At 46.7% G+C, this 19150-nt stretch overlaps 1 protein-coding gene across 2 annotated transcripts in view; it reads right to left on the bottom strand.

Annotated features, from left to right (window-relative positions):
• The window catches only part of CCDC198 (coiled-coil domain containing 198), a 33673-nt gene that overhangs the window by 3298 nt on the left and 11225 nt on the right, over window positions 1-19150 (bottom strand). Inside the window, exons 3-5 of one of the 2 annotated variants that reach the window (XM_075331211.1) lie at window positions 15989-16075; window positions 10293-10391; window positions 78-255 (exon numbers count right to left, since the gene is read on the bottom strand). In XM_075331211.1, coding sequence (XP_075187326.1) covers window positions 78-255; window positions 10293-10391; window positions 15989-16075 — 364 coding nt within the window. The remainder of the gene's footprint in view (window positions 1-77; window positions 256-10292; window positions 10392-15988; window positions 16076-19150) is intronic. The other variant, XM_075331212.1, reaches the window with a different exon arrangement.

Raw genomic sequence — 19150 nt, 5'->3', positions numbered from 1 at the left:
AAACACAAAATGTTATGTTCTTCTCTTTGGAGGAGCACAGAGCGTTAAGTTAGAATTATATTTGTTGTAAATCTCACTGTGATCCACATTAAAAGTTTCATCATGTTCCACGGGAAGGAAATCTTCATCTTCGCGACATTTCATTGCATTTTCTCTCACTTTCTTAGCCTTGATTTCCTTCATTTTGTGTTTATTGATCTTGGTTTCCCTGTGGATATTTCTTTTCATTTCTGCCTGCGACTGCAAATGATTCATCTGTGCAGGCAATAGAAAACAATGGATATGATTAAGGAGGAGATCTGACATGGGGAATAGTGAGAGCTGGCAATATAATCCCTTGAGTCCAATATGTGTGAGCATTGGGTGAACAGAGTAAGTGAAATGAAAAGCCAAAAGTACACAGTGAGATGTCTCCCTAACACTTATGGTTGGTGAGAAAATCTCCTTTGTTCACCCAGTTTAACAGTTGGGGTCATCAGGGCAGGACCGGAGGGGGTGAGGCAAGACACGTAATTAAAGAGCATGAGAGAAGAAAAATGTAGTGAACTGTCTCATAGATATCCGATATGGCTGGAGTCCCTGGAGCAAATAAAATAGCTACAGATTGGTCAGTGATGGGAACCTACGTTGAGATGTGATACTCACAGGCATTGCAAAGTAAGCAAACAAGGAGTTGGACAATATAGTTAAGTCATGAATAATGGATGTGTGTACCAAAACATCTTCTAGAAAACCAGTCCTCAACTGCTAAATCTCCAAAGAAAAGACCTGGGATACCAGCTGTCCTGACACCACATAACTACTGTGATGGATGCACTGGAGGAGGGCCGTTTATACTCCAATACATCTATGATTGTAGAAGGTCTGCATCGGGTGCAAACTATCAGTTGAACCAAACACACAAGGTCCGTATGTTGGCCAATGTCAGGACCATGTTTTTGCCTGGAATTAAAGAGGACTCAAAGGCTTTAAATGTGTATATGTATATGCTGGTGAAATAAGTGTTGATCTTGTTACCAGTTTTCTAAATAAATATATTTGTAAAGGTACTATTGACATGACATTCTCACCAGATGTCGGTAATAACTCATCCAATCCACACAGTCAAAAAAATAAAACCATAGACATCCATAAATTTAGTCAAATGTAATAATGAGTAATTACACAGGGAGAAAGTATTGAACACATGAAGAAAGAGAGGCACAAAAAACCATGGAAAGTCAGGACAACAGCTGAAGTCTATCAGTAGTTAGAAAGCAATCCTGCCACTTAGTGAAAAATAATATCAGCTGGTTCAATTGATTGTCTATAAAAAGGTGTCTCATTACCAAGGTGCCACACAAGAAACATCTCATGATGGGTAAAACCAGTGAGCTGTCCCAAAACCTTTGCGACATTATTGTTTAAAAACATACTTATTAGATTAGATACAGAAGAATTTCTGAACTACTGAAAGTTCCAGTGAGAGCTGTTAGGGCCATAAACCGGAAGGGGAAAGAACATAATTTCACCATAAACCCACCACAACAGGTGCTCCCCACAAGATTTCAAACACAGGAGTGAAAAGAGCTATCAGAAGAGTTGTCCAAAAGACAAGGACCACTTGTGTACAGATACAGAAAAGCCAGGAGTTTGCTAGTACAATTATTTCAAAGAAAACTATAAGAAATGCACTAAACCTCCATGGCCTGTGTGCACGCTCACCATGTAAGACTCCATTGCTGAACAAAAAGCATGTCTAAGTGTGTTTAAAGTTTGCTCAACAACATTTAGACAAGTCTGTGAAATACTGGAAGAATATAGTCTGGTCAGATCTGACCACAATTGAACTCTTTGGATGACATAATACACACCATGTTTGGAAGCCAAGAGGCACTGCATATTATACCAAAAACACCATGCAGCATTGAAGTTAGGAGGAAGGAATATCATAGTGTAAGGGGTACTTTGCACACTACGACATCGCAGGTGCGATGTCGGTGGGGTCAAATCGAAAGTGACGCACATCTGGCGTCGCTGTTGACATCGGAGTATGTGAATCGTTTTTACTACGATTAACGAGCGCAAAAACGTCGAAATCGTATGATCGATGTAGTGTCGGTCATTTCCATAATTTTGGAAGGACCGATGTTACGATGTTGTTCCTCGTTACTGCGGCAGCACACATCGTTGTGTGTGAAGCCGCAGGAGCGAGGAACATCGCCTTACCTGCGTCCCGGCTGCAATGAGGAAGGAAGGAGGTGGGCGGGATGTTTACGTCCCGCTCATCTCCGCCCCTTCGCTTCTATTGGCCGCCTGCCGTGTGACGTCGCTGTGACGCCGCACGACCCGCCCCCTTAGGAAGGAGGCGGTTCGCCGGCCAGGTAAGTGCGTGTGAAGCTGCCGTAGCGATAATGTTCGCTACGGCAGCTATCACAAGATATCACAGCTGCGATGGGGGCGGGGACTATCGCGCTCGGCATTGCTACCATCGGCTTGCGATGTTGTAGTGTGCAAAGTACCCCTAAGACCGTTTTCCAGCATACTGCACTGACAGACTTCATATAATTGAAGGAAGGATGAATGGACAAATGTACTGAGACATTCCTTATAAAAAATCTGTTGCCATCAAACGATGATAAAGATGAAACGAGGGTGGACATTTCAGCAAGACAATGATCCCAAATACACAGACAAGGAAACTCTCAATTGGTTTCAGAAGAAGGAAAAAAAGCTGCTAGACTGGCCGAGCCGATCACCGGAGCTGAATCCAATAGAAAATAAATAGAAAGAACTAAAGCTCAGGGTTCATTTAAGGAGCCCGTGGGCCTGTCAGGATTTGAAGAGTGTTTGTGTAGAAGAATGGACCAAAATCACATCTGAGCAATGCATGTGACTAGTTTCTCCATACAGGAGGCGTCTTGAAGCTGCCATAACTAACAAAAGCTTTTGTACGAAGTACTAAAGCACCATTCCAGCATTTTGTTTTTTCTTCTTTCAGCACTGGAGTGGCGCTTTCAATGTAAGTCTTCTGCTCCTAATGTTATACTCACCCTCTGGCATTTTCTTACATTTTCAATGCTGATCTGGTCCCAAATCAACATTTCGTTACAGTAGCTTCTGAATGGATGGAAGTCAGAAATTACATCACAAGCTCTCAATTCCAAGTCTATGAGAGCCATAATGAGACCAGAACGAGGCTCTCATAGAGATGTAATGAGTTGTGACCTCCAGCGCACACCATAAAAGACTAGAGCTGCTGGCAGGTCACAAACTGGAGAAGACTGACTGAAGAAATGCTGCAAACAGATGAAGATGGTGGCAGGTGAGTATAAGACAGGGGGCAGGGGACTTAGATTTAAAGCACCACTCCAGCAGTGCAATAAAAATATGCTGAAGTGGTGCTTTAAATAAAGTTCTGTAAGTGTGTCCAAAACTTTTTTCCTGTGTCATTTCTCATTATTACACTTTACATGTATGCAATCAACCATCTTCTTTAGTTCTGTCATGAAGATTTTTATTACAGGATCTTGTAATGGGTCGTCTGTATAGTTATATACTCTTAAGGGTACTTTACACGCTGCGATATCGTTAGTGAATTATCGTCGGGGTCACGGTGTTGGTGACGCACATCCTGCGTCATTAACGATATCGCAGTGTGTGACACGTACGGGCGACGTTAAACGATTGCAAAAGAGGTCAAAATCGTTTGCCGCAGAGAGGTCGTCCTGAAACCAAAAATCGTTCTCTGCTTATTAGCGATGCTGTTCCTCACTCCTGCGGCACCAACATCGCTGTGTGTGACACCGCAGGAGCGACGAACATCTCCTTACCTGCCTCCACCGGAAATGCGGAAGGAAGGAGGTGGGCGGGATGTTACGTCCCGCTCATCTCTGCCCCTCCGTTTCTATTGGATGCCTGCCGTGTGACGTCGCTGTGATGCCGTATGAACCTCCCCCTCAGAAAGGAGGCGGATCGCCGGCCAGAGCGACGTCGCAGGGCAGGTAAGTCCGTGTGACGGGGACTAACGAGGTTGTGCACCACGGGCAGCGATTTGCCCGTGTCGCACAACCGACGGGGGGTTGGTACGCTCGCTTGTGATCTCGCTAGCGAGATCGCAGTGTGTAAAGTACCCTTTAGGGTGCCCCAGATATAAATGTGTCAGTCCCTGCCAGAGGTCAACCTCCATGGGGAACAACGTTGAACCCAAACCAAGCCAAGAGACAAAACCAAAAGAAGGGACGGAGCATTGCCCCCCCCCCACTCCCCCCGGGGCATTTGCGGAGGCCCTCATGACACTTGATTGGTGGGGAGGTCAAGGTGTCATGAGGGGAGGGGGAGAGCGAGCCCGTTTTTTAAATAAAACAATGACCATGGGGGAGGAGCGGCACATTTCCCGCTCTTGGGGACAGAAGTGACAGTCCCTGTACCCTACCTGCTATGGAATCAGTGGATCAGCTCCTGGAGCGGCTTAGAGCGGCGGCCGGCGATCATCCCCCTGGGTGGCTGCAGGATACTGTGGCAGGGATCATCGGCGGGAGGCTGGAGGCGGCAGGGTCTTCCCCCCTGCAGGAGCAGCGCTCCCGTACGTCTAAACCGCCGCAGCGGTTTTCTCCTGACCTGCCTCCCCGGGCCCGGCGTCGCTGCAGAAGCCCCTCCAGGGACCCTCCAGGCCGGGCGCCGCGAGCAAAGAAGTCCAGTGCGCCCCGGCCTGGGAGGAATTCTACTGTGCGGCTGGGCCCAGCGGCGGTCAGCAGGCCTCTGCTGGAGCTGGAGGCGGGGTCTGCTACCACCCGGTCAGCGGTGGATGTCGGCGCTGCGGCGGGGCGTGTGGGCGATGTGCCTGCCCTGCGCCCTGAGCCTTGTCAACAGGACAGACTGGAGGAGCGGGCGGGCCCCAGCGGAGGGGGCGGAGCGCGGATGCTGGGATCTGTGGTGCTCCGGGCCTGGAGTGCAGGGCCTACAGCAGCAGAGGCCCGGATTGAAGACGGGGCCCCCTGGAGGAGCACTGGGGAGCTGCACTGGCAGGGTGTGGTGGAACACAGGCAGCTCTCTGGGGCGGACAGCTGGCAGGAGGAACGGCAGGCCCATATTACAGGGTCGGAGGTGTCTTCCGGCCTTGCGGCGGCAAGGGCTAACAGCGGGGAATCCGGTGGGAGGAGCCAAGAAGTTGCGGATCGTGTGGATGGACGTCAGGAATCAGGCGGTCCGGCTGGCGGGGCCTCTTCCCTAGTGCAGCCCGGTGAGTATGCTTCTGTGTCGTGTCTGTCTCCTCAGCTTAACCGGGATCGGAACGAAAGGGGAGGGGTAAATCAGACGGGGTTAAGTCCAGGGGTACCGTTCGGTGTTGGAGGGTATGCGTCGGGGGGTGGGGAGCTGGGAGAGCTGTTAGGTTGCGTGCGTTTGTTGCTGGAGCGAATTGGGGGGCCAAGGGAACCCCCGGCGCCTGTGGGGGCGTGGGTTAATCCGCCCATTCTGGGGGTTAGTGAGTCCTTGGTTGCAGGTATTTCTTCCCCGGTTTCGGTGTTGGTCCAGACGGAAAAGAATAAGGAGGACAGGATTCATTTAGATGATAGGGCGCGTGGGGAGGTTTATGTATGCTTTGAGGACCCCTTAGGTTTGCACCTTAAGAAGGAGGTGAGGGAAAAGATCTGGAAGGACGAATATGTCGAGATCCTTTCCCTCCTTCCTTTGGCAAAATTTAATTTGGATAAAGGGAAAAAGGAGGATAGTAAGAAAGAGGATGAGGAAAAGCGGCGGTGGCGCTTGATCCCTCAGACATTTACTAATTGGTTGCAAGCCTTCGCTATTTTGGCAAGTGTGATAGGCGAAAAGGCGCCGCAGAATTGTTCTCATCTATTTTGTTATATGGATTCGATAGGTGAGGCCTACAGGGTGTACGGGGGCAGACGTGGCTTCGGTATGACGAACAATTTCGTCAGAGGAAGGCCGTACGCCCATCTATACGATGGGATCAAAAAGATATAGGGTTATGGTTGCGGGTCATGGCACCGGCTAGGTATGGCCAGCCCTTTCAAGGCGGGGACGGGACTTCCGGCCAGTCGGGAAATCAAGGGACCAGTGGTCAGCAGGGTCAGGCGGGATCGCAGAAGCCAGGTATATGCTGGCAATTCAACGACGGGCAGTGTAAGTTTGGGGCCACGTGCCGTTTTAAGCACCTATGCACCCATTGTAACGGGACATCCCACGGAGCGTCTAAATGCTTCAGGAAGGGGAAACCCAAGCCCGACGGCTCTAATACCCAAGGGTCTGACGCCAGTGAAGTTAGTCGCGATGCTTCCGTACCTAAATAAGTACCCGGATCGGGAAAAGGCGGAAGTGTTGCGGTTGGGTTTTGGGGAGGGTTTCAGGATTCCTGCCCCCGTTTTGAGGTTCCGGGGGCAACCAGGAATCTCGTTTCTGCATACCAGTATGCGGCGGTGGTGGCGGAAAAATTAAGGAAGGAGGTGGCGTTGGGGAGAATGGCGGGCCCGTTCCGGGCCCTTCCTTTTCCCGACTTGGTAGTGTCGCCGCTGGGGGTGGTGCCGAAAAAGGAACCAGGGAAATTCCGGCTGATTCACCATTTGTCTTATCCAAGAGGCAGATCGGTGAATGATGGAATACCTGCTGAGCTGTGCTCAGTGGTATACACGTCATTCGGTGAGGCTACAAAGTGGGTAAAGAGATGTGGGAGGGGGGCGCTGATGGCTAAGACGGATATTGAATCAGCTTTTCAGCTCTTGCCGGTGCATCCGGATTGTGTTAGGCTGCTGGGTTGTTGTTGGGAGGGTGGCTATTTTGTAGATCGTTGTTTGCCCATGGGGTGTTCGATTTCGTGCGCATTTTTCGAGACTTTTAGTTCGTTTTTGGAATGGGTTGTTCGGGACGTTTCGGGTTTGTCATCAGTGGTACATTACCTAGATGATTTTTTGTGTGTAGGTCCTGCTGACTCGGCGCAGTGTGCCGGGATCTTAGCGGCAATGGAGTGGGTCTCGGCTTATTTTGGGGTGCCTTTAGCACCTGAGAAAACAACGGGGCCGACGACCTGCATAAGTTTTCTTGGTATTGTGATCGATTCCGTGGCTTGGGAAGTTCGGCTTCCTGAGGAAAAGGTCAACGGGCTGAAAGACGAAGTGGCAAGGGCACGGCGTGTGAAGAAATTGCAATTAAGGGAGGTTCAGTCTTTATTGGGAAAGCTTAACTTTGCGTGTCGGGTAATGCCAATGGGGCGAATTTTTTCGCGCCGACTTGCTGGTGCCACGGCGGGGGTGCTTGCTTCGCACCATTACGTTCGTTTATCGGCGGAACACAGAGCGGACTTAGCAGTTTGGGGACAGTTTTTGGAGCATTACAACGGTCGTTCGCTGCTGATGGAGGACGTAAAGGACAATTTTGATTTGGAGCTGTTTACTGATGCGGCGGGCAGCTCAGGTTTTGGGGCTTTCTTTCAGGGTCAGTGGTGTGCGGAACGGTGGCCTGATAGGTGGGTTGATGAAGGCTTGACGAGGAATGTGGCGCTATTGTAAATTTTTCCGATATTGGTGGCGCTTCATCTGTGGAGGGAACAGTTGGCGAACAAGAAGATTCGCTTTAATTGTGACAATATGGGGGTGGTGCTGGTCATTAACAAGTTTTCGGCGTCCTCTACTCCAGTTGTTCGGGTGTTACGGGAGCTGGTGCTGGTTTGCTTGCAAATCAATGCATACGTTACGGCAGCTCATGTGCCAGGTGTTCAGAACCTAATAGCCGATTCCCTCTCCCGTTTTCAGTGGGATCGGTTCCGGGTTTGCGCGCCAGAGGCAGAGGCCAGCGGCTTGGAGTGTCCGGTACAGCTTTGGAACGTGATCTTCAGGCAGTAGGACCACTGATTCGGGCGTCCCTGTCGGGTACCACATGGACGGCGTATCAGGCAGCGTGGAGTCTTTGGGAGCAGTGGTTGCAGGGTTGTGGGTCTGCTGAGGGAGATCAGTTGGGAGTACTGTTGGAAAGGTTGGGGGAGGCAGCGGTTACAGGATGGTCATTTGCGAAGGTGAATCGCTTTATGGCGGGATTAGCATTTGGTTTTCGGTTGCGGGGTTTACAGGATTTGACTAAGAGTTTTTGGGTGGTTCAGGCTTTGAAGGGATTTCGGAAACGATGCAAGCCGCGGGATGGTAGACGGCCTGTGTCATTTAGCTTATTGGAGCAGTTGGGTAGGGCATTGTGGGGGGTTTGTATATCGCAGTTTGAGGTGAGTTTGTTCCGGTTAGCGTTTTCCTTGGCGTTTTTTGGGGCATTGCGGATTGGGGAATTGTTATCGCCCAGTAAGACTTCTCCCGGGGGCCTGGGTCATGGTGATATTATCGCCGTGGAAGGCGGGATCGAATTCTGGCGAGTTCGCTTGGGTGTGGTTATGGCATCTGAGATGTGCCCGCTCAAGTGTTTCGGGAACTTTGGAAGGATTCGCCCGCAGGTCGATGGCCCCTTGTTGTGTCATGAGGACGGATCTTTTTTATCTAGATACCAGTTTGTAAGTGTTTTTAGGGCATGTTTGAAGTCCGTCCACAGGCGGTCGTCGGCAACTGAGCAGGGGGTGCTGCGGCTGCGAGGGGGATGGGGTGGACTGGGTGTTTTTCAAGTTGGGTAATAATGAAACTGAATGGTTGTTTGTTTGTACATTTTGTATTACAGAAACACCCTCCCCCCATATCTGCTTTGGATCCTGGGCCATTCTTATGTGTACTGGGGAGCCCAGCAAGCGGATGCGAGAAGAAACGGGAGACAACTAGGTTTTGAAAGGGATATGGCTCTTGTACGTTGGTTGGGGGTTAGGGGTTTGGGGTGGAACAGGGTATTGCAAGAGGTGAATAGGTATGCCCGTTTAGACAGGCCTCCCGACGTTTTGGTTTTACATGTCGGGGGAAATGATCTGGGGGTGCGTCCTTTTCGAATTTTGATAAAAGACATCAAGCACGATTTATTGCGGTTATGGGTGTCATTTCCACGGCTAACTATAGTTTGGTCCGAGATGGTGGCGAGAAGGTGTTGGCAAAAAGCGCGGTCGGTCGATAGGTTGAACAAGGCGCGGGCAAAAGTGAATAGGGCGATTTCGAAGTTTGTTATTCGTAATGGGGGAGTTGCGATAAGGCACATTGAGTTGGAAAAGCCGGATGAGGAATTCTGGTTGGCAGACGGGGTGCACTTAAATGCGGTGGGGATTGATTTATGGGCCCTCGGCCTGCAAGGAGGTATTGAGAGGGCTCTGCGGTTGTGGGGGGTCTCAGGCACTTGAAGGTGATCAAGGTGCCCCCGTTGTGGCGGTTTTATTGGTGGGTCCTTGAAGTTGGTTAAAAATTGGTTCTGGGAATCCATCTGGGTATGGATCCCCTCATTGGCAGAATGGCTGGTCACCTGGTGATTTTGTGGGGATTCCCGACGGGGTATGTCGGGGTCCCTGTGTGTGGTTGGGGATAACGGAGGATTAACCCTTACCGTTTGGTGCTCCTGAGCCAGTGTGGGTAACGGCTGGGGGCAAGTTGGTGTTTATGGTTCGGTTGGTAGGAATCACCAGGGTTTGTAGCTTCAAGGACCTTACCATATTGCAATGTTTTTATTTGTTATGTATTTTGTTTAATAAATGGCTGCTATGGCCAAAATTATCCAAAGAAAAATTGGTGTCTGTGCAGTCATTTTAGATACGAATTGGGAAAGGGAGGGTCGAGTATGGAAAGAGCGGAGTCAACAATTCCAGGGTCATGTTTTATCCAATCTGGGACCAATAAAGGATCAAAAAAGCAGTAGAGATTTCCTGGAAGTAAGGGTACGCTCACACGAGCGACAAAAACGGACGAGAGCAATGCGAGAAATTCTCGCATTGCACTCGGACCAATACTAGTCAATGAGGGAGAGCTGTTGGTCAGCTTTTCTTGCATCCAGATTCTGGATGCGAGAAAAGCGGCAGCATGCTGCGATTTGATCCAGAATACGTCCGAGGCTCGCCAATACAAGTCAATGGGTGCGAGGAAAAATCGGATGTCACACGGACGGCACACGGACCATCCTAGTGACATCCGTTTTTCTAAATACAATCCTATCATGTAGCACAGAACACTGTAAATTCTCCTGTACATGACTGTAAATGAGTAACAGCTGCTGTGCAAAAAAACGGATTGCATACTGACAGCACACTGACAGCACACTGAGTGCACACTGATGACAAGTGAGAAAAATTCGTCCGACTCTCGCAAACGAGAATGGGACCGTTTTTTAATACGTTCGTGTGAGTCCAGCCTTAAAGGCAATCTATCAAAGAACCCATGCAAGGGCTGCCTTACTTGTTCTCTCTTGCGATTTATTTCTTGCATTTGCATCTTGTGAATATGCTGCCTTCTTGCTGAAGTGTTTTGGGCTGTGAAAACCTTTTTCTCTAGCTCCTGATTTAAAGGGAGAAGAAAAAATGGCATTTACTTTTATACCTACCCCATTGGTGAATCCTATCCGATAGCCTGATTACTGTAATACATCAAATGTCTGCCTGTTTTCTTTGGTGGTGAAGTAGAAAATAGCCCTTAAGGCCCTGTGCGCGCGCTGCGGTTTTTGCCCCGGATTTGTGGCGGTTGTGTGCAGTCCTTCCCCAGCAAAACCTATGGTAAAAAAAAATTGCTCTGCGCACATTGTGTTTTTTCCCCTACAGGTTTTGCTGCAGAATTTCTGCAGCAAAAAGAATGAGCATGTCACTTCTTTTCCGCAGGTGCCTGCGGTTTTTGCCATAGATAATGGTAAAAAACCGCAGGGAACAACCTGTGGAAATACCGCAGCAAAACCGCAGCACACCGCGGCAAAAACGCAGGTGCGGTTTCACTGCAGGTGTGGTATTCTGCCAGAGGGTGCGGATTTTTCTTAAGAAAAGTCCATTTTCTAGTGCACACATAGCCTAAAGGGTTATTGTATCTTCAAGTAACTGTTTAGCATAAACCATTGTGTGTGTGTGTGTGTGTGTGCGCGCGTGCGTGCGTGTGTGCGTGTGTGCGTGTGTGTGTGTGTGTGTGTAGATAGGTAATAATACTATTTTATCAGAGGGGATCATTCATTTTCAACATGTCCCCCCTCGACAGGCTCTATCTTTAATTTGCAATTGACTCTGAGCTGGTAGGAGGAGATATAGCCACTATTATGTCTTCTATACACAGCACAGCACACAGAGAGGGATTCCTGCTTTTATTACCTTCTTTTTTTTTTTTATCTTTTATATTTTTTTATTTATCTTTTATTACCACATTGATAGAAGCAGGAAAGGCATGGAGGGCATTTTCGCACTCTGCTCCTCACTCCTCTTCCCCTTTCCATAGAGTATTATCAGCAGTTTAATCTGACATATTAGTGAGCCGGTTGTGCCTCTTATCTGAGCTGTTGTTTTTTTTTAAAGTGAATGGTATATTCTGAAGGAAAGGGTGGGAAAAACAAGTGGCTCATAAATGGAGAAAGGAGCTTATTTCTCTTATAAAATATATTACAAAGTTTATTTTATTTGACTGTATTATTAATTTATGCAAAGCTTGTGCAAAGTACAGCTTTATTTAAAGGGAACCTGACAGCTGATATACAGTATGCTGCCCGATCCACAGGCATAATGTATCAAACGCTGGCTGCATGATTTCAGCCACATATGTTTAACTATGGCTGTGGCATTTCAGAGAAAAACATAGTTTAATAGCTGTTCGCTGCTATAGCATTTCCCTGGAGTGATAGGTGTCTACCTGTGTGCACGCATACCTGTCAATCCAGGACAGCGGGTGGGGAGAAGCCACCGAGAACTCGCCTATGTGACTAGTCTCTCTTGCACCTCGGTTACCAGCGGCTATTAAATTGTTTTTCCCTAAAATGCGGCAGCTTTTCAGAGTTAAAGGCTTATTCATATCTCCAAGATCCTATCCCAATATGTAGTAGGAGTAATAATAATAGCAAATACCTTCAATTAAAAATTTAGTATCGTTCTTCTGATTTACTATGTAACTTACCTCATGTGCAGGGCATTGCAGGATCTTAGATATCCATGGCTACGACCACGCATATAGTCACAGTTAGGCCTCAGTTCCACTTGTGTTTTGCACGGATGAGTGCAATCTAATAAAACATCGGATTGCTCTCGCACCTGTGCAAAGCTATGGGGCAGTGTCCATCTGCGATTGATTTCTCATGCTATATCGGCCTGAGAAATGAATCGCAGCATGCTGCGTTTTGCAACGAGTCTCTGCTCACGCACCCCCATACAAGTCTATGGGAGCATTTGCAACATTGCACTGCACTCGCATGTCATATGACCGCAGTGCAATGTACGCAGAGACAGGCAGCGGAGGAGATGGGGGGGAAAGTGCTCCCTCCTTCTTCTCCGCAGCAATGATCTGATTCTAAGATCAGATCACAGTTGCATGACCCACGGCTGACGCTCGCAGCAGAAGATTGTTAGCATTAGCTCTCGCATCGGAAGCTGTGCGCAAGTAGAACCGAGCCCTTAGTTAATTAGTTGCTCATGGTTCTAACTATGGATACCTAAAGGTCCTACAATGCACTGCACATGAGGTGAGCCACATAGTGAATGAGAAGAAGTATACTACATTTCTAATTGGAGGTATTTGCTAATATTAATATTATTACACCTACTACATATAGGGATAGGATCTTGCAGATGGGAATACCCCTTTAAACATATATGGGGGAAATCATTCAGCTACGGTTTGATACATGGCGCCGGTGGATCGGACAGTCAGGTTCTCTTTAAGGTGTTGGGCATCGGTTGATGTTTTAGATTTAATGTGTTTTGACTTTTTTTTTTATGAGAATTCCTTTAATACTTTTAGTGTTACAAAGATATCAATTTGCACCTACATCTCGTCTGGAGCTTACACCGAGCAAACGCAAATCATTGTAATTTTCCCAATCACTCCGACAACAATCTCGTGGCTTGTGTCTATACACTTCACTGCGCTCAATGTACTTTTTATATCATCGTACTCTCTGTACAGTGTGTAGGTTGGTGACGCTTTAGAAATATATCTGAATAAACACAACCTTGATTCGAAGCTAAAAGCCATTATTCACCAGATGTTCACATCTAATGACGTCCAATGTCTCGCCCAACGCCCACTGTTTCAGACAAAACTCATCGGTAAATATTACATTATTAATGCAGTGCAGTGATATATATTGTCTGTGAATATTATAACACCTGGGACAAGTCAATCTGACGTATATTGTTTTTGCAGTGTATATAGCTGACATTATAGTGGTTCTCTGCACCTTACTTTTTAGGTGGGTGTCTTAAAAAAGCAATCCCATTAAAGGGGTATTCCCATCTCCAAAATTCCAATATGTAGTAGGAATAATAATAATAATAATAATACTATAACCAAATATGTATAATTAGAAATGTAGTATAGTTGTCCTGATTAGCAATGTTTCTTACCTCATGTGCAGGGCATTGCACTTAGGTATCCATGGGTACGACCAGTCATATAGTGAGTTAGGCCAGTTTCACACATCCTTCTTTTTGCCGGTTTGGCGGATCCCTTACAGTGAATACAGTACAATGACAGCGCAACAAGCGCCGGTCACATGCTGTCATGTGACCGGCGCATGTGACCCGGAGGTTACAGCGCTGTCATTGTACTGTATTCACTGTACGGGAGCGCGCTGGATCCGCCAAACCGGCAAAAAGAAGGATGTGTGAAACTGGCCTAAGTTGCCTCTGTGGCCATTGATACCTAAGCTGCAATGCCCTGCACATGAGGTAAGAGACATGGCTATATCAGGAGAACTATACAACATTTATTTGGATAGGATCTTGTAGATGAGAACGTCCCTTTAGCTCCTCCCCCCAAAAAAAAGAAAGTCTGAAGAACTCCTAGAGCACGGCTAATTTTTACTTTTTTTGGGGAGGGGGGGGGGTGAGGAGGGGTCATTTTCTCCTCTCCATAGTTTTATTTATTATTTTTGCTATAACATAGCCTGATGAGGGTTTGTGTTTTGTTTTTTTTTATGCGAGGTGAATTGTAGTATTGAATGACAATAGTCACATTTATCATATAAAATACTGAAAAGAGGGCAAAAATAGTAAAATGGTGAAAAAAAACCACGCAATTCTGTCGTTTCTTTTGCTTTATTTTTACAGTGTGTATTGTGCGTTAAAAAATGTCCTGGCATCATGATTTTTCGATTTTTCGGGTCGTTACAAAGTCCGGCATATTATTTTACATGGTGAGGTGACGCTTTTCTTAGCACCATTTTGGGGTGTATATGACTTTTTGAGTGTTTTTTATTGCACTTTTTTGTGTAAGGGATTATGACTGAAAAACACAACTTTTGGCATTTTTTTACATTTACTTCAAACTTTCCTTAGCAACCCAGGAGTAAAGTCTACCTCGTAGGTCGTTAAGGAGCCTAATCTAGGATTAATTAATAGGGAAGTGAACCGTCCATTTTACGTATAACATTGTTATTTAGGCAGGAATTGAATTGTTAATGTAACGAATGCATGACATTGTTATTTGGGTATGGGTGATTACACAGGGTGTTCCACAAAAACAGAGCCCCCTGTGTGCCATGGCATATCGGGCCTTATTCATCAAAGCTCACTTGCAGCCTATGTTGCCCATAGCAACCAGTCAGAGCTTAGGTTTCATTTTACCTCAGCGGTGTAAGAAATGGCATCGCCTTCCCCTAGTCAGGGGGCTCTCTGTGGTGGACGGTAGTATTTTGTGTAACGGTTTGGTGCGAAAATGACCTAACACCCACCCCAAAAAAATAAAAATAGACACCATTTGTTCGGATACAGAAATGGATGCAGACATCTATGAAAGGATTAGAAGAAGTCTTAGGAAATTGACGTATGTCAGCACCACAATATTGACTGAAATCGCGTCACCTGAAGCTACCGAGTGTCACCGGTGAAGACTTAATATAAGGGGCAAACCGAAGTGTGGGATGTATAGCCAATGTTACCAGTGGCCATTTTAACAGGTCAGTGCACCATTTTTTTCTCTATTGTGTACAAATAACATAAGGGGATGGCTCTGTTTTCAGTCCCAATTTGGTAGGTAAGGTTATATATAAATATACATAGATACATAGAGTATATATACAGTGTGTGTGAGTGTGTGTGTGTGAGTGTGTGTGTGTGTGTGTGTGTGTGTGTGTGTGTGTGTGTGAGAGTGTGTGTATGTATGTGTGTGTGTGTGTGTGTGTGTGTGTGCGTGTGTATGTATGTCCGCTAAAGGAATTTTCACCGTCGCATTTACAATCGTAAATTTTGCACAGACGCCCCATGTGACTCAGGGAACATCATAGACTATGTTTTGATGGGAAAATTGAACCCCGCGCTTTACAGTTAATCTCCAAAATCCTGCCTCCATTAAACTGAATAGAAGTGGGAGCTACAAGCTATTAATAGCAACTGTCAGTGGTTGCTATAGGAACAAAATAAACTGTTAGTATAAGAAGCTTATGTGTGAGGTAATAAGATGTCGATGGGGAGACGGATAGAGACAAACAGAGAGAGACAGACGTGGAAAGAGACAGACAGACGGGCAAAAAGACAGTCCTGGAAAGAGACAGCCCTGGAAAGAGACAGCCCTGGAAAGAGACAGCCCTGGAAAGAGACAGCCGGGGAAAGAGACAGCCGGGGAAAGAGACAGACCTGCAAAGAGACAGACCTGCAAAGAGACAGACGGGCAAAGAGACAGACAGACACAGACAGAGACAGAGGCAGAGAGAGATAGACACAGAGATGGAGATAGACAGACTGATACAAATACACACAGAGAGATAGAAACAGACAGACAGAGGCATAGACACAGACAGACAAAGAAAGACACAGACAGAGAGACAGACAGACAGACAAAGAAAGAGACAGACAGAGAGACAGACAGACAGACAAAGAAAGAGACAGACAGAGAGACAGATAGCGACACACAGACAGAGACTGGCAGAGAGAGACAGTTACTATATATATCTCTGAGAATATATATATACGCACTTGCTCCTTTCTGGCGGCAGCGGCTCCTTGCCTCCTCATAATCCCCTCAGCGGCTAATATCGAAGGCAGAACTTCCGGCTCTAGTTTCTAGATAAGAAAAAGGCAGATAAGTCAAGAAATCATTGCGAATACCCCCTGATCCCAATAAAAAGGTGTCCCACAAACACCACATTCTTGGTTTTTGGGAAGGATTCTGCACCAAAATCCACATAAAAAAAAATCTGCTTGGAACAAACTTTTTATTCACCGTGTAAAATAAGAAAACACATCCATAGTTTATTTGTTGTGTGAATTTCTTGGCTTATTTTTTGAGTGAAAATCGCTGTCTTTTCGCACCTTTTTGGTGAGATTTTTGCAGCAGAAATGCTCACATAAAAAAACACGCCATTTTGACACACCCCATATTAGAAGTAATTACACAATAAAATCCTCACCGAAAAAATGCATTAAAAACAGCTTTGTAAGAAAACAAAACCGTGCCAAAATACGGTGCCAAAATACACAGGACTTTTTAGAAGCACAGTTTATACATGTGGATTTTTCAGCTGGAAAAATTATGTTAAAAAACTCTGTGTTAACATACCGCCACGGCGTGAGCAGAAACTGAGCGGAAACTCTCCAAAACCTCCTCAACTCCTCAAAAATATTAAGCCTGGTACTAATATAAAGATGGGTATTGTGAATGTTGGTCATTGTGAAGAAATGTGCTCGAGTTAGAGGCTCCTGATTCATGAAGAGTTTTACAGATGATTCATGAATGAGGAATGCTGGATCTGTGTGCACCTTGCCAAAAATCCTACTCCGGTCCCTGCTGATCTGTGGCATAGGAAGCACGTATGCCTAAGGTCCTGCAATGCCCTGAACATGAGGTTAGAAACAGAGCTAATCAGGAGAACTATACTATATTTCTAATTGGAGGTATTTGCAAATATTATTATTACACCTACTACATATTACGATAGGAGCTTGGAGAAGGGAATACCCCTTTAAACATATATGGTACATGGTCTGATATATGGCGTCCGTGGATAGGACAGCATGTATCAGCTATCAGGTTCTCTTTAAGGGCTTCTTATTGATTGACAGGTCTCTTTCATAGCGAGAGATCTGACAATCACCTGTACTGGTGCTGGGAAAACTCAGCTGAGGGCGGCACCAGACTATCTACGGTCCCATCAGTATGACTCAGGTGACAGGTTCCCTTTAATAATTGAGATTTACCCTTTCCTTATTAATGGGGTGTGTCCTTAAACACTCTATCCAATCAAAACTCACAATCTCAGACACATCCTATTGACAATGGGATTTGTAACATCCAGCTCTCTATTTAGTGAGACTAGTGATGAGCGGGCACTACCATACTAAGGTGCTGGGTACTGGTAACTAGTGATGAGCGGGCACTACCATACTCAGGTGCTGGGTACTCGTAACTAGTGATGAGCGGGCACTACCATGCTCGGGTGCTCAGTACTGGTAACTAGTGATGAGCGGGCACTACCATACTCAGGTGCTGAGTACTTGTAACTAGTGATGAGCGGGCACTACCATACTCAGGTGCTGGGTACTCGTAACTAGTGATGAGTGAGCACTACCATACTCAGGTGCTGGGTACTTGTAACTAGTGATGAGCGGGCACTACCATACTCAGGTGCTGGGTACTCGTAACTAGTGATGAGCAGGCACTACCATGCTCGGGTGCTCAGTACTGGTAACTAGTGATGAGCGGGCACTACCATACTCAGGTGCTGAGTACTTGTAACTAGTGATGAGCGGGCACTACCATACTCAGGTGCTGGGTACTCGTAACTAGTGATGAGCGGGCAGTACCATACTCAGGTGCTGAGTACTCGTAACTAGTGATGAGCGAGCACTACCATGCTCAGGTGCTGGGTACTCGTAACTAGTGATGAGCGGGCAGTACCATACTCAGGTGCTGAGTACTCGTAACTAGTGATGAGCGGGCACTACCATACTCAGGTGCTGGGTACTCGTAACTAGTGATGAGCGGGCAGTACCATACTCAGGTGCTGAGTACTCGTAACTAGTGATGAGCAGGCACTACCATACTCAGGTGCTGAGTACTTGTAACTAGTGATGAGCGGGCACTACCATACTCAGGTGCTGGGTACTTGTAACTAGTGATGAGCGGGCACTACCATGCTCAGGTGCTCAGTACTCGTAACTAGTGATGAGCGGGCACTACCATACTCAGGTGCTCAGTACTCGTAACTAGTGATGAGCGAGCACTACCGTGCTCAGGTGCTGGGTACTTGTAACTAGTGAGGAGCGGGCACTACCATGCTCAGGTACTCGGTACTCGTAACCAGTGATGAGCGGGCACTACCATGCTCGGGTGCTTGGTACTCGTAGCCAGTGATGAGCGGGCACTACCATGCTCAGATGCCCGGTACTCGTAACTAGTGATGAGCAGGCACTACCATGCTCGGGTGCTCAGTACGCGTAACTAGTAATGAGCGGGCACTACCATGCTTGGATGCTTGGTACTCGTAACTAGTGATGAGCGGGCACTACCATGCTCGGATGCTTGGTACGCATGACTAGTGATGAGCAGGCACTACAATGGATGCACTTTTCTCGTAACTAGTGATGAGTGAACACTAGCATGCTCGGGTGCTCGGTACTCATGATCTGCTCAGATGGACTCAACTCATAGAAGTCAATGGGCAAGTAGAGCATTTTTCCGCAAGATCTTCCAGAAACATATTCGAGTTCCCCATTGACTTCCATTATACTTGGTAGATGAGTCGCCCCCATCCGAGCATCCGACTACTTATTACGAGTTCCAAGCATGGTAGTGCTTGCTCATCACTAATTGAGACATATCCAGGAGAAGTAACAGAGGAATGGTTTAATACCATACTTCATATATTTTATGGAGAATGCAAGTATTTATAAAAACTGACATATCTGAAGAGCGGATATATACTCTTTAAAGTGAACCTGCCTCCTCTTTCCTCCTGACTAAAGTGCAGGTATATTGTTCTCTGAAACACCACTGTGTTTCAGAGAAAATCTAGATAGAGGACGAGTACCGGAATGAGAGATGAGACTAGTCCAACGAGGCTCACTGCTCCCTGCGCTGGTAGAGGCGATTGACAGGTCTATTCATTGTCAGGACATAAGGAGAGACCTGGCAATCAT

The sequence above is a fragment of the Anomaloglossus baeobatrachus genome, chromosome 12 (genome assembly GCF_048569485.1).
Source record: "Anomaloglossus baeobatrachus isolate aAnoBae1 chromosome 12, aAnoBae1.hap1, whole genome shotgun sequence".
Lineage (NCBI taxonomy): Eukaryota > Metazoa > Chordata > Amphibia > Anura > Aromobatidae > Anomaloglossus > Anomaloglossus baeobatrachus.
This window is presented reverse-complemented; position numbering and strand designations above follow the sequence as displayed.